We start from the raw sequence: 15,112 nt of genomic DNA, 5'->3' as shown, positions 1-15,112 counted from the left end.
CCAAGAGCCTTGGAGAGGCTCTTAGGGATGATGGTGTAACAGTATTTTAATGAAACTATTAAAATAGCTAAGCATAAAATCTGTCATTAGAAAGCTTTATAGAAAGGCTTATTTATAGCACCAGCTTTAAAGAAAACAAACACCTAAATATAAAGTATTTTTTCTCTTACTTATTCTTTACCACTTTTTAGTCTTTTCCTAGTTGTAGTCCCCAGACTATTGTTTTTTTCCTTTAAACTCTCCTTTTGTTCCTTAATTATTTCTTAAAAGCTTAAGGGAAGCAGATGTAGCTAACGTGGTTGGGCACCTGCTTCCCAGGTAGGAGGTGCTGGGTTTGACCTTTAACCCCTAAAAACCAATAAACAAATGAAAAAACCAACTCTCATTGGGGGTGGATGCAGCTCAGTGGTTCAATCCTGGGTACCTCCTAAAGAAAAAAAAAGAAGCTTAAATATAGATTTTATTATAAAAGTAATATAAGTAGATGGTGAACTCTTTCACAGTAGAGGAAGGTAGAGAATGAAAAGTGTCCTCTCTCCCTCCCTGCCTCTCTGGGCCCTCCTCTCAGAGGTAACCATCATTGATTGCTTCTGTATCATACCAAAAATGTTTATAGATATGCAAACATGCATGTATATATGTGTATTCTTCAAACATTTAATAGTTTATGTTTTTAAATTACCCTAGTAATAGATGAATGCTTTCACTCTCTGAAAAGCTAAAACATTACAAAGAGGCTCAAGTCCCCACTCCCTCCCTGCCCAGAGGCAACTACTTCTTGTAAATGAAGTTTCTATTTTTCATGATCTTTTTCTGCGCTTTTACATACATGCCCGTGAGGGTAATATACTATGTCATCAGTGCTGCCTACTTTTTTAAAACACAAGAATCATACCTGGTTGTAGTCCTTGCACCTGCTTGTTGAGCATGGCCTCTGGCCCAGGTGGGCTGGGTGTGAATCCCGTCTAGGTGAGTGCCCTCCTGCATATTACTTAAACTTCCAGGTAGTTCTCCATATGTAAAATGGGGATAACAATAAATTCATTCACAGAAGGCAGTTAGAACAGAGCCTGGAATGTAGAAAACATGGGATACATGTTTGATTTTTTAAAAATTATGATTGCTCTTTTCAGTCGACACCATTTCTAGGAAAGCTAGTTGTGTTGCCCTTTATAGATCTACCCTATTCTTTCTAACTGTTGCTAAGTATTCCATAATATGTACCTCCTTAAAAAAAAATAAGATGGGATCATACTCTATATGATTTTCTTTTAATACGATAATATATCTTAGAAGATTCTCCAACAACATATACAGTTGTATCCCATTCTTTTTAATGGCTTAGTAGTATTCTATGGCATGGATCCACCATACTTAATTTAACCAGTTCCTTTTTTTTTTTTTAAGATTTATTTTATTTATTTCTCTCCCCTTCCCCCCATTGTCTACTCTCTGTGTCCATTTGCTGTGTGTTCTTCTGTGTCTGCTTGCATTCTTGTCATGCAGCACTGGGAAACTGTCTCTTTTTTTGTTGCGTCATCTTGCTGTGTCAGCTCTCTGTGTGTGCGGCGCCACCCCGGGTGGGCTGCACTTTTTTTGCGTGGGGTGGCCCTCCTTGCAGGGAGCACTCCTTGCGCATGGGGCACCCCGACGTGGGGGACACCCTTGAGTGGCACGGCACTCTGTGTGTGGCAGCACTGCGCGTGGGCCAGCTCAAACTCTGGCTGACTTTATTATTTATTATTTATGAGAAATAAATAATAAATAAAATAAGTCTTTTTCTCTGTTACTCCTGGGACATAGCCCTTGTCCTCATTGTTGAAGATGGTTGTTAGAGCCCTAGCCATCACATCTGCATTCCAGGCAGCAGGATGGAAGAAGGAACAAAGAAAAAGAGGGCAAACAGCACATTCTAGCAGCCCTATAAATCTGTTTATATAAAGCCATCTGCTTGAAGCCACACAACACACCTGCATACATTTTTGCTTAGTAATGTGGCCACACCTAGCTGCAAGAGAAGCTGGTAAAATGTCATCTTTATTCTGAACAGTAGAGGGCTCTGTAAAAAATGGGGGTTTTTAGTATTAAAAAGGCAGAGGTGAACAGATATTGGAATGGTTAACTAGCTCTCTGTACCAGTTTATTGTAAAAATTAATCTTACCCCTTTCTCCAGGCAGCCACTGTTAACATTTCCTGAGTACCTGGAACAAGGCTTCTGTGTCCTAATAATTGTTCATGCCTCTTCTTATCTGTCATGTCATTTGTTTCTCACAAGAACTCTGTGAAGTGGGCAGGGCAGGTATCATGACCCCCTTTATACAGATGAGGAAACCAGAGCCCAGGGAGGTGAACTTCCTTTACCTAAAATTGTGTGGTGAATAACAGGCGAGCCTCCTACTGAGGGGGTACAAGGTGTGCAGCGCCTCCCAAATGAGAGACACATGCATGATGGCATTAGGCAGCAGTGGTGAGCATGTTACTCCATTTCCAGCTTCTTTTAGAACTTCAAGGAGAAAGTCTCAGTTTGGTGCTAATGTGCCTTTAACTCCTGTCACACTTACTAATGGGTCTTTTAAACAGAGAGAACAGCCCTCAGGCTCCAAGCATTTGGCAGGCAAAAGTATCTTACTAGGATTTAATAACATTGTTTGGCTTCATTGTGCTTATTATTATAGTTTCCTTCTATTCAGATTTCCAAGTTCTTCTTTGTCCTCACTCTGTCTTCTTCATGTCCTTTATCTCTCTAGCCATATTGTCTTTCAACTCATTAATTTGATTTTGGAGATTTGTATGAACCTCGCTGATTAGTTATCCCATATCCTGTGTCTCATTTGGGGCTTTGATATATTCTCTTGCTTGGGCCATTTTTTCCATTGTCTTAGTGTGGCTTATAACTTTTTGGCTGATGTCTAGGTATTTGATTATGATGGTGAGTTTACTCTGATGCCCAATTTCTCTCTCTTTTGTAGGGATTTAGTGGCGGAAGCTGTGTTACTGCTCTTCTTTGATTCTTGGTTCAACCCATTCTAGGTCTTTAGGATTGTCCTTGTTGGTTGTGCAAACCTAGGCCATGCAGCCAGTAATGGTAGCAGACCTGCTTCCAAGGGCCTTGGGAAGGGACCCGGCTGTAAAAGCCAGAAAAAAAACTCGCTTTTTACTTTTACTCTCACTTGCACTTCCGTGGTCTTCCAGCAGATGTCGCTCTTCAGGAGCCCTCTCAGTTCAAAGTCTGGTTGGAGTGTGTTCCTGCAGTAATGTCACAGAGGATCCTACCTGAAGGCTGAGAGCCTCCTAACTCAAACTTTCTCAGAGATAGTCCTCCAAACTTTGCTGGCTGCCCCCTCCCTATTCCCGGCTAGGAAGGAATTCCACTCCCCTCTGCATCTTCAACAACCATTCCCAGTCAGTTGGGAGGGTGATCATCGAGAGGGTCAGGTCTCTCTAGTCCTGTGCTGGCTCCCAACGCCAACAGTGGCGCAGCCCCAGCCTGGAACTGCCGGCACCAGCAGACCAAGCTCACCCAGCCTTAGGCTGCGTCCCTCCCTCTCCTGTTTCCTGGGCAGGTGGGTCCCTGCAGCCCCCTCTGTCCATAGTTGCTGGCCCGGGAAGAGGAGTCTACTTGCAGGGTGGGGAAAGGGTGCTGGTGGCTGCAGCTGCAGCTTCTACTCATGGTCTTTCCTTGAGATCCTTTCCCATGTTTCTCTCTTCTGGGTGGTGTCCAGCCTTCCCCTGGTGTCCTAAACCCTAGCACTTTTTTTTCCCCCGGGCTCTTTCTGCCTATCCTTGAGCTATTTTTCTGGGAGAGAAATGAGTCTTGTATCTCTCTAATCCACATCTTCCGGGAAGTCCTAGCTTCCTTCTATTAAGACAAATGATCCTGATTTCCTTTTCTTTGATAGGGATGTAAATTTCATTTTAGAAATAAATGTATCTAAGTTAAAAGTGAATTTATTTTAAAAAACCATTAAGCAAAGGCATGTCTGAGTTTGAATGCAGACACCATCACTTCCCAGTTGTGCGACTCTGGATAAGATAAAGAGTTGGTTCCTATAAGTCGCAGTTTCCTCATCTATAAAATGAGGATAATTTATCCCACTTCATGGATTTGTTATAGAATTACATGATATAAACAATGTCAGGCGCGAGGAGATGTGGCTCAAGTGGTTGAGCACCTGCATCCCACATGGGAGGTCCCAGGTTTGTTCCCCTCTGCCTCCTAAAAACAAAACAAAACAAAAGAAAAATAACAAACAAGAAAAACAACTCAGGGAAGTTGATGTGGCTCAGTGCTTGAGTGCCTGCTTCCCACATAAGAGATCTGGGGTTCAATCCCTCACCCTGGTACCTCAAAAGAAAAAAAAAAAAGTCAGGCACTTAACACCTAGCACCAGTTAAGTATATTAAATACTATGTTTTTCCATTATTTTTAATAGTATTAATATTATTAATCTTATTTTTGTCCCAACACACCTGGCTGCCTGGAGCGGGGAAAGTCAGTGGACTATGGGGTAAATGGAAAGAGATGCCACGTCCTAAGCCTCCTACCACTACCCCGGTGGTTCCATGCCCGCTGTTGCCCCCTGGGGGCATTAGCAATGTGTGGAAACACTTCTTTATATCGCAGTGAGGGAGGGGCCGGTCACTGGCATCCAGTGGATGGAGGCCAAGGCCGCTGCTAAACATCCAGCGATGGGCAGCCCCCGCCACAACAAAGAATTATTCAGTCCCAGTGTCAAAAATAATGAGGCCGAGAAACCCTGCCCTACCCTGAGGTCCCTGTGCCTGCACCAATGCTGGCGTCTCATCAGCAGGGGACTTGAACTTGGACTCCCAAGCCCTGTCTCACTGCCCGTCCAGCACACAGGGACGCTGAGGCCGGCCTGTCGTCAGTCCCTTTCCTGACAGCTGAGCCACTCGGCCCCTTTGCTGGTCTAGGCTATCCCGGCGGCTGCTCCTCACTTTTTCCAGGTCCCAGGAACCGGAGGTCTTTTCTCCATCTGTTGAACTTGTGGTGTTTCCTATTCCCCAGGCGGTGCCTGGACATCAGCTCCACCACCTAGGACACTGCAGAGCGAGGAGGCAGAGGGTGGTGAGCGAACAGAGCCCCCTCCCCAGCCCCCTTCTCTGAGCACCGCTGTCACTCTGGGTCCCAGCCGCTGGCCTGCTTGCTTGGAAGCGCTCCTTGGCACGCTTCATTATTCTGTTCGCGTACTGACGTGTTTATTCTACTCCTCCTGAGGCCAGACAGCAAGCCCGCCTGTGTCCCAGCACCCTGCACCGGCCGTCGTATCTGCCACATAGTAGGCACTCAGAAATTTATCTGCGGGATGCCGGAAGAGAGAGGCAGAGAGAGGAAAGAGTAAGGGATGGATACGGAGAAGAGGAGCGAAGAGGAGGGGTGCTGAGGAGGGGTGCTGAACGGATGAGAGCTCCAAAGGAAAGGGAGAAGGAGGGATGGAGCCGGAGACTTCGGCTTGATGGAGAAAGCGCAGGGCTGTGAAGAAACAGAAGCAAACACGGACGGACGAAAAGGGTGGAGAAGAGAGAGGGGTGGAGATGGACAGAACGTGCCGGCGGCGCAGAAGAAAGGCCCTGTGAGGTGGGGATGGGCGCTGGGGGTGCGGGGAGGGGGGGGCCTGCGAGCCTCCCCGCCGGGAGCGCGGGATTCCGGGCGCGGTTTCCATGGAGACGAGGATGCTCCAGGCGGGAGAGGAAAGAGACCACGGCCGGCCGGACGCCCCTCCTGCCCCGCGGGAGGGGAGGGGAAGCGCTGGGGCGGGGTGCTCCTTCCGCCCCCTCTCCAGCCCTTGCTCCCTCCCGCCGGGGCAATCAGAGCCCGAGGACAGGGACCCTCCCTGGGGACCCCGAGGCTGGGCAGAATCCGCGCCTTCCCTCCCACAGCTGCAGGCCTGGAGTTTCACCCTCCTCCCGTCCCCATAAGGCTCCAGAGGGTCTTGCACCGTGTCAGGGGGGAGCACTGGCCACGTCTCCGCAGGCTCAGTCCTCGGCCTTCTCTCCAGTTTGCGTGACGCTCAGCCCTGGGAGTTAACTTCCCACTAACGCCCTTACCTCGCCAGCGCCCGGAGCTCCCGACTTCCCTCTCTACGTGGGTGTCTAACGGGCGGGCGCCGCAGACTCACCTGCTCTGACTCTTGGACTCTCCAACCTCATTCCTGCCTCAGGGCATTTGCTCGGCCCTGAACTCGCTTCCCAGCCCTTAGGCGGGGCTGGGCGACCCCAGGCTGGGAAGGATTATCTTGCAGAAGGCCGGCGTTGAAGAGGAGAGCAAGCCCTGCTGAGGATGTGCGGGCGCGTGGCTGAGCCCTGGACGGCAGTGGGGCGCGCGTGGGGCGGGAGGGGCGCAGCACCCTGCTGGCGGTGGAGAGGAGCCTGCGCCTGGGGACCACTCCCTTGTCCTCCCCACCCCCCCAGGAACCTGTCCGCACCCTGAGGCTAGGCTCGCCTTACAGCGAGCGGGCAGAACTGACCCACACCCCACTTTGCCCTCGCGGGGCATCTAAATCCCAGGGTGAGCGCTCCCTGGGCCTGCGGCCGGCTCAGGGGCCCCGCAGCGCCCCTGTGGGACCTTCGGGTCCCAGACACGGTCACCCGGACAAAGGCGGGACTGACGGACAGGGCAGGGGCCACTGTTACATCAGGCCCTCCCAGGGCTGGCCCTAGGCGGCCTCCAGCCCGACACCCAGGCGAGGACGCCCACGCTGCGCGGCGCAGAGGCTGCCCCGGGCTGGGAGCGGGAGGCGCTGGTGGGTCCGCGCCCCGGGCGAGCCCCTCCCGGCTGCAGGGGGCGCGACGTGCTGATTGGCTCAGGCTTGGGGCCCACCGGCCGCGCTGGGCGCTGGGGAGCAGCCCACCAGGACCGCGAGGGCTGGGGTGGGGGAGGTGGAGCCACCGGGGACCCGCCGCTGTCCCTTGGAAGGCCCTTCTTGGCCTGCCTCGTCTTTCTCCTGCGCCCCTCTCTCTCACCTTTCTTTTTCCCTTTTTCTCTCCTCATCTGGAACCATCACACCCTCCATTATTAACTGTGTGATTATTTTTATCCTTGAGGCTGTTTTTGGTAATAGCCGCTAACATTCGTTGGGGACTTCCTGTGCCCAGCACTGTACATTTGTTGCCTCGCGTAATCTTTACAGTCACTTGTCCCCATCTTATAAATGTAGAAGGTGAAGGAACGGGCACGAGGTCACGTGTCTAGTCAGTAGCTGGGCCAGGGTTTGAGCACCTTAACCACGTTGGGATAACGCGCAGCCGGGATCCCCGTTGCCCTCCATCCCTGGTCCAGTGCCTGGCACACAGTATGCCCTCAAACACCACCTGGGCAAGTGAAGGCCTGGCCCCGTGCTAAGGCATTGCCTCCGTGAATCGCCACAAGCCCCCTGTGAGGTAAGAACTGTGACTTCCACTGGACAAAGGAAGGGCCCGGAAAGATCCAGGGGCTTCCCCGGAGCCACGTAGCCGAGCGAGTGGAAGAACGAGGCACGAGCTTGTCCTTCTCAGTCCACAGTCCGTTTTGCTAGAACAGTGTTCAACTGCGTGAGTGAGAACTGATATCCAGCATCTTGAGGGGAAGGAAAATGGTACTCAGGAAATAAATGTGTGAAGCGATAACTACAATAAGATGAGGAGGGTGGGAGAGGCGGGGCCGGGGACGCTAGCGGGAGCTGAAGGAAGTGACCACGCTTTTCAATTTTCTTCTATTTCCAGGAAGGCTTCCTGGAAGAGGAGTTAATTTAATGGAAGAGAGAGGGGACATTGTGGGTTGGAGGAACCCGGAGGGCTTCCTGGAGGAGGAGCTGATTTGATGGGGGCCGGGAGGGCATTGTGAGTTGGGGGAAGGCAGGAGGCCGCATCCCAGGCCCGTCTATGGAACCCTCAGGAAGTGGCTACAGGCACTTGGATGGGCCGGCAGGAGTGCTGGGGCCCAGCCGGAGGAGGGCTTCTGGGGGGGGCGGCTTCTGGGGGTGCGCCGGCTCTGGGAGTAACGAGGCCTTCTCTCTCCCTCCCTGCCTGTGTGGTGGCGCCGGTCCTCAGCTCTGTGCCTCGTCCTGGGCTGCATGATCTTCCCCGACGGCTGGGACGCCGAGACCATCCGGGACATGTGCGGGGCCAAGACGGGGAAGTACTCCCTGGGGGACTGTTCGGTGCGCTGGGCCTACATCCTGGCCATCATCGGCATCCTCAACGCCCTCATCCTCTCCTTCCTCGCCTTCGTGCTGGGCAACCGGCAAACAGACCTGCTGCAGGAGGAGCTCAAGCAGGAGAACAAAGGCGAGTGCGCGGGGCTGGGGGCGCGGGCGCTGGGCGGGCGCGGCCTGCTGCATGAGGATCGGGGCAGTTTAAAAGAAAAGCGGTAAACGTGATGCAAAAAATTAGACACATTCCAGACACTAGCGCTTTGAAAACAGCTGGACGTTGCCCCTCAGAGCTGGGCGTTTGCGTGCCCTGTGACCCAGCAAACCCACGTCTGGGGTCTAAACCTGCCAGGAAGGTACAAGAATCCTCCTGGCAATGGTTTTCAAAGTTGCAGACATCTGAAGACCACCCAACTGGCCATGGATAACAGAATGGATAAATGAATGGTGGTACAGTCACATCACAGTAAATAGTATCCAACTGTGAAAAGGAATGAACTTCTGTTACGTGTAACAGAATGGATGTGGCTTGGAAACATATTAAGAGAGGAAAAAACCAAGTTCCAGAGGATGACAGAATATTTTTGTTGAGTTCAAAACCAAGCAAAACTAAATGACCACATTTGACTATATATATGTGTATTTTTTTTTAAAAGCAAAGAAATTGTAATAAATGCAAGAGGTAGAATGGTGATGATCTCTGGTAGGGGTGGAAGGGGAGGAAGCCAGGACTGTCGGATGGGGACCAAACAGCAATATGCAGATTATCATTGACTTTATAGTTATGTGGTGAGTTCACAGGTGTTTATTACAGTATGCCTTATAAATAGTATATCACATATCAACTTTTGTGTATATGTGTATCAAGTCACATATTAAAATACAATAAAGAAAAAAATTACACTTAAGGCCAGAGCCTCCCTCTTTGCCTTCCTTAGGGGTAACCTGGGTTCCCAGACCCTTCTCTACGCATCTACATGCATTACACATCCCTTTATGAAATATGTAGTGTTATGTGCTAACATAAATGGCATTTGAGGGAGATCCATTCTTATCCAATGCTTAGTGTTACATTAGAGGAACGAACCAGAGTTTACTGAACCATTCTCCTTTCAGGGGACTTTTTCCCATTTTCCGCTGTTGTTGACAGTGCTGCAGTGTCAGTACAAGCTACAGCCCTTGAACATGCCTTCTCATACACATGGGCAAGTGTTTTCTCAGTGCCTTTCAGTAAGTGGAAATGCACACTTCAAACTATGATAGTGCCAGACTGCTCTCCCGGGGGACGGTGCTAATCTGTACCCCCAAAGCTGATTTCTGAGTCAGAGGCTTCGGGCCTGAAGGCCTGCCCTGCCTCCGGATCAAGGAGAGACACGGCAGAAGGGGACAGAAATGGTCCTGCGAGTGAGAAACGGGCATGGTAAATTCCATCGTCATGCAATTCCTCGAGCTTTTGGCGTGTGCTGGGTCTGTGTTTAGCATTTCCATTTCTCCTGGAGTCCTCCCTCGTCTGTGAAATAGGGATGATGGTAGTGAGGCTTCCGTGAGGTCATGCATGCACGGCTTTATCTCATTTGCTGGGAGATAGTTTAGTATTGTGGTTGAAACTTCTGCTTCCTCATCCATAAAATGAGGGTGGCGAGGAAAGTGCTGCCTCACCAGCCGTCACGTGAGGAAGAGATGAGACCACGCCTGGGAAGCGGCCAGCGGAGCGTCTGGCACGCAGGGTGCTCAGGAGACGCTCTCAGCCCTCACGACTGTCCCGTCAGGTCGGCACCGTGACCATTTGACAAGTGAGAGGGCGAGTGACTTGCCTGAGGTCACCTAAGTGGGGCAGCGGGTATTTGAACCCTGGCCCAGGTCCCAAGCCAAGCTCTTCCCTTCCCCACTGTGTCGTGCTGCGGGTCTCAGCCCCTGGGGCGAGAGCTTTCCCGCCCCTCTCCTGCTCTGCTGTGGGCTGATGGCCGGCTGACCCATCCGCCCTGGGGCTCCTTCCTACAGAGCTCCTCAGGCCAGGTGGTTTCTGAGGTCTCTGCAGAGGTCAGAGCCCGCCCTCTGGTGGCAGCTCCTGGAAGTGCTGGACCAAGGCTCAGCCCTAGGGCCTTTCTGAAAGGGGCTTGGAGAGGACTCAGTGTCCTCTCCTCCCTCTTCGAAGCTCCTGAGCCTGAGTGTAAAAAGGGATGTAAAGGGAGCCCTAGTTTGCCTTCCTTCAGTGCCTGGGGGATCCCCATCCCTCACTCAGGAGTCGGGGATTCAGAAGAGTTGGAGATAAGAGCCTCACAGCTCAGTTCTGGGTCAAAGACCTCTGGAACAAGAGTGAAAAAAACACAGACTACTACCATTTCTAGCATTTGCTCTGTGACACAGTCAAAGTCCTTTGCTGACATTATCTATCTCTTTTTGACTCCACAGGGATACCCTGTGAAGGTTCTTAGCCCCACTCGACAGATAAGGAAATGGGGTCTCAGAGAGGGCAAGTGGCCTGCTGGAGGCAGCGCAGCCAGGGAAAGGCTCGGCTGGGATTCCCCTTTCGCCCTGGAGGTTTCTGACTTTCTCCAATTTTCTCTCTCTGCCGTAGATTTTGTGGGCGCCACAATAAGCTCCGTGTTGCGGCCGGGAGGCGACGTTTCCGGATGGGGCGTCCTCCCCTGTCCCGTTGCTCACTCGCAGGGACCCTGAAGGCCAGGACGGCGGCCCAGGAATTGACCTGACTTCAGCTCGTCCTGTTTCCTGCCTTTCATCCCTTCATTCAAGTTCCAAAGGGAGCCCCCGACCTCAGACTTCCTTCTTGCCTACTTCTCACCTCTGCTCGCCAGGCTTTGAAGAGAGGATGAGGGGCATGGAGCCCAGGGCAGGGGCGTGCCCATCGGGGGCCCTGGAGGGCCCGGTTCTGGCCCCTCCCTCGACCTGGCCCGAGGGCGCCCGGATCCCACTGCCCCCGGGCTTCTCCTCTGCTCTCTAAACTGGCCTGGAGGCCCCTGCAGAAGCCCTGCGGGCAGGAGGCTCTGTGGCCTGTCCCCAGGCTCCCTGGGTGCCCTGGCTGTGCCCACACCTCCTCTGGCCCCTGCCTTGCACAGGAATTTAATCAAGACACTGCCCTGGGCCCACGGTGGACCAGACTCTTTCCTACTTTTTTTTTTTTTTTTTTTTTTAAGCTTATGATGGTTTCACCTCATCTGTCGTAGAGCTCCAGGTGCCACCAGCCTCCCCAGGGCCTCTGCTCCACTCTAGCCTGCTCCCAGCTCTCCCCAAGGAATCTGAGCTGCAGTGAGGGAGAAAGCACAGGCTCTTCCTACCATCTGCTAACCTGTTTAGCTCAGGGTCTGAGAAAGGACAGAAAGGCTCTGGAGGCGGTGGGAGGAGACGCATTGACTCCTTTCTGGGTGGTGACTGACCTTGGAAGCTGGAACTTTGTAGCTGCTCAGCCTGGGGCTGCCCTGGCATCCTCTCTGCTGGGATGACTCGTCAATGGCTGGCTGGACCCTTGACCCTGGCCGGTTTTGTACAGCAGACTTCTTGGCCCTGTTGTCAGGGTTGGGGGTTGGGGAGGGGGCCCCAGGGTTGAGGAGCCAGGGGATGCATCGCCCCTCCTGTCCCTTGTTATGCCCCCCACCCTGGGCATCTGCCAAGGGCCAAGACTGTCTTGCCTCTTTGATACTTTTCTGCATAACTTGAACTTGCAGGTCACCTCTGAACAGGGTACCCCCTGCCCCACCCCCAGGCCTTGTTACCCTGCCCTCGCCTCTTCCTCCTCCTTGCCCACCTTCTCGCCTTGCAGTATGCCCGGGGTCCACAGCCTGATGGGCAGTGCTTGGAGTCGAGGCATGAGTGTGTGTGGGTGCAGTGTGTGTGCGCGCGCGTGTGTGTGTGGAGGGCGCAGATGAGAAGTCTTCTCTTCCTCTCCCCTCTCACTATGGGGTATCGCCCAACCCCTTGGCAGGGGGCTTGGGAGGGAGACTCCAAATGTTTTTTGAACACCCATCAGTACCTTGTGGATTTGGGGGCAGAGCCATCAGCCATGGGAGTCCCCCATCCTGGGGCTTGGAAAACTGCCTGCAGCATCTAGTTCAGGGGTGGCAAATTGGCTTCATCGCCTGCTCCTGTCCTTGGGTACTGGCTGCTGGGTCCACGGCTGAGTGTGAGACCTCCTGCAGGCTCAGTGGGGAAGTGTGTGCGTATCATCTCGGTAAGTCTGCCTCAGCCAAAGGAGGGGGAAAAACAGCAACAGTATGAGTGCCATGTATTTGCCAAACCTTGTGTTCCTCTCCAAAGGATATGGACCAGAGGGCTAGGATTTCAAAGACCCTAGAAATCCTCTGCCTCTTTTCTTCCATCTGGACCCTCCCTGGAATCAGACAATGGGTCCTGGTAGGATTCCTGGAACCTGGAACTTACTGTGTCTTGACCCTGCCTTCTTAGCTTACTTCTCTGAACAACCTCCCTCCCTGCCCCAGTTCTCTGGCCCCAGCACTGTGCTCCCCCTCTATCCTGCTCCCACCAAGCCCCTCAGTGCAGCCACACCGTTGGTGCCCCCCTCGCCAGGCTGACGCTCGGGTCCCTATGTTAAACGGGAGGGTGAGGGGAGTCTCATGGGAGGGTGGGAAGCAATTGCTCCTCAAAACATTGGCCAAAGCCCAATGTTGGAAGGCTGCAAGGGGCAGAGTTGGGGGAGAATGAGAGGAGCGGCCAGGAGCAAGCACTTAAGAATGGGGAGAAGACAGGTGAGGAGGACAGAGAAGAGGGAGGTGCAGAGATAGAATGACGGGGGCCGGGGGGGGAGTCATAGAGATGGCGGAGGAGGAGATGGGGAGGTGGAGTGACAGGGAGGGACCGAGAGAGATGGGTGAAGAGATGGAGAAAGAGAGAAAGAGGCTGAGACGGCTAATGGGTCACACAGAGACGGGGGCTGAGATGGATAGAGAACTGGGGATGGGGGGCGAGATGGATAGGGAGGAAAAAGAATTGGGCTGGGGAAAGAGGCAGATGGTGAGAAGACACTGAGGTGGACTGTAGGAGAAGGGACTGAAATGGAAGGAAAAAAGGAAGAGGCTCTGCTTGGGCGCTGGGTGAGGGGAGAGGACAGCAGGCTCCTGTGCCCTTATGGACAGGTTGGAAACTGAGGCCACGGGGCTGGAGGCTCAGGGCCCAGGCAGCCAAGGCCCTCCCCCTTTGTGGAACGGAGCATCGGGGTGGGGTGAAGCCACATCAGAGCCAGAGGGAAACTGAGTCCCGGTGACTGCAGGAGTGGGTTAGCGCCAGGTGGCCGTGAAGAGGGAGGCCCGGTCCCTTTTGGGACAGTTTCCACATCCCCAGCCCCAGCCAGCTGTGGCCCTGGCAGAGGAAGGGGCAGCCTGGAGGTGCATGAAGTGATTTTGGGGTTGGGTGGGCTAAGGCCTAAGGGTCACGGGGGAGGGCTCGAGGCTGGAGGGGACACCAAGCCAGGGCTCTGTCCCTGAAGATTCAGCAGAGGTAGGAGCAGAGCTTGTAACAGCTGCTCCGGCTAGGTGAGGGTGAAGCCTTGCCAAGGCCCCTGCTCAGATGGGTCCCATGGGGCAAGGAAGATGTGGGAAAGGGAGGTTTGTGGTTTGGCTTTACCCAAGGCAGGTGATTTGGTTTCTGCCTTTGGGAGGAGACTGAAGCAAAGATCTTGCTCTAGGTCCTTGAGAGAAGCTGAGTTTTGAGCAGCACACAGGAACTCCTTCTCCAGCTGGGATTGGATCAGTGGTGTGTGCCCTGGCCTGGGGATTCTTTTAGGAAAGGCCAAAGTAGACCCAACCTAGAGTTTGCTCAGTCTCTGGCCCATAGTGCTGGCTAGTCAAGTCCTTCTAGGTCTAAGGACTTAGACCAGAATCCATGGAGGAAAATACTGTTTTCCTAAGGAGGTGAGGGCCAAGGGTAGAATCAAGATCATTTTCAGGCCTCTTATTGCCAAGATGAGAGCTTTTAGACAAGGCTATGGGGAGCGATTCCTTGGGCCTTGAATTCCTGCTTGAGCACAGGAGGAATTGCCCTTTTCCAGCTTCCAATGCCAACTGGGAAAGGGCAATTCTCTTTCGAAAAGCTGGGATCTTCCCAGCACAAGGAAATTCTATGTGCCCCCGTCTGGCTCAGGGCTAGCCTTTGGGGGTGGGACTGGAGTTGGAGCCTCAGTCCTTCCCTGGAGCTCCGACCAGCAGACCTCAGAGGGTCTGTGCTGCGTCATTAGGATAGCTTGGTGTTGTCTACACCCCATTAGTAAGTTCTGTCTGACTGTGTCCTCACTCTTCATTGTCCAGTTTGGCCCCATTGTCCTATTTCGGTCTTGACCCCTTCTGCTGCTGCTGGATTTGAGCTTCAGTGCAGGTGGAATGATGTTCAAATAAAGAAACACTTTATATCACCTATGCTGGCCTTTCCTTCTGAGTCAGCCCCCAAGGGACCAGGAGGGGTGAGAGTCAACCTGACTCTTTATATCAGGTTTTGCTGCATAGTAACAGAGCCTTACTATTGTGGCTTACCAAGACAGTTCATTTTATCACCACATAAAAGAAGTCTGGAGGAAGCCAGACCATATAAGGCCTGGTGTCATCAAGAACTCAGGCTCCTGTCTTTCTGCACTGTCACTTTCAGTTCTGGCTTCTCAAGAACACCTCATAGCCCAAGATGGCTCTGGAGCTCCAGTCACCTGGTTCGCATTTCATTGGAGAGATTTGTGGAAATCCCATAGGACAAAATTACATACCACATCTCACTGTAAGGGAGGCTAAAATCATAGTCTGTTAACTGGGCATATTGCCACCCCAAACTAAATTGGGGTTCTGTTACTACGGCTGGCAGTCTGTCACTCTCCTGACTGTACAGGCTTCTCTGGACTTGGGGACTTTGACTAGAGCAAAAAGGGCTCTGCCCTTTACTGGTTACACGGCCTTGGACAAGTCATTTCGCCTCTCTCTAAATCCCTATTGAAAAAAATGTGAATTGC

General features: G+C 52.5%; 1 protein-coding gene across 2 annotated transcripts in view; it reads left to right on the top strand.

The window, feature by feature from the left end:
- Positions 1-15,112, top strand: part of LHFPL4 (LHFPL tetraspan subfamily member 4) — a 33,375-nt gene that overhangs the window by 12,351 nt on the left and 5,912 nt on the right. Inside the window, exons 3-4 of one of the 2 annotated variants that reach the window (XR_009183634.2) lie at positions 8,051-8,287; positions 10,730-12,337. Coding sequence is in view for 1 of the 2 variants with exons in the window: in XM_058288688.2 (XP_058144671.1) it covers positions 8,051-8,287; positions 10,730-10,830 (338 nt within the window). In the remaining variant the exon portion in view is untranslated. Of the gene's footprint in view, positions 1-8,050; positions 8,288-10,729; positions 14,533-15,112 lie in introns of those variants that run through there. The other variant, XM_058288688.2, reaches the window with a different exon arrangement.

The sequence above is a fragment of the Dasypus novemcinctus genome, chromosome 26 (genome assembly GCF_030445035.2).
Source record: "Dasypus novemcinctus isolate mDasNov1 chromosome 26, mDasNov1.1.hap2, whole genome shotgun sequence".
NCBI classification, from domain to species: Eukaryota; Metazoa; Chordata; class Mammalia; order Cingulata; family Dasypodidae; genus Dasypus; species Dasypus novemcinctus.
This window is presented reverse-complemented; position numbering and strand designations above follow the sequence as displayed.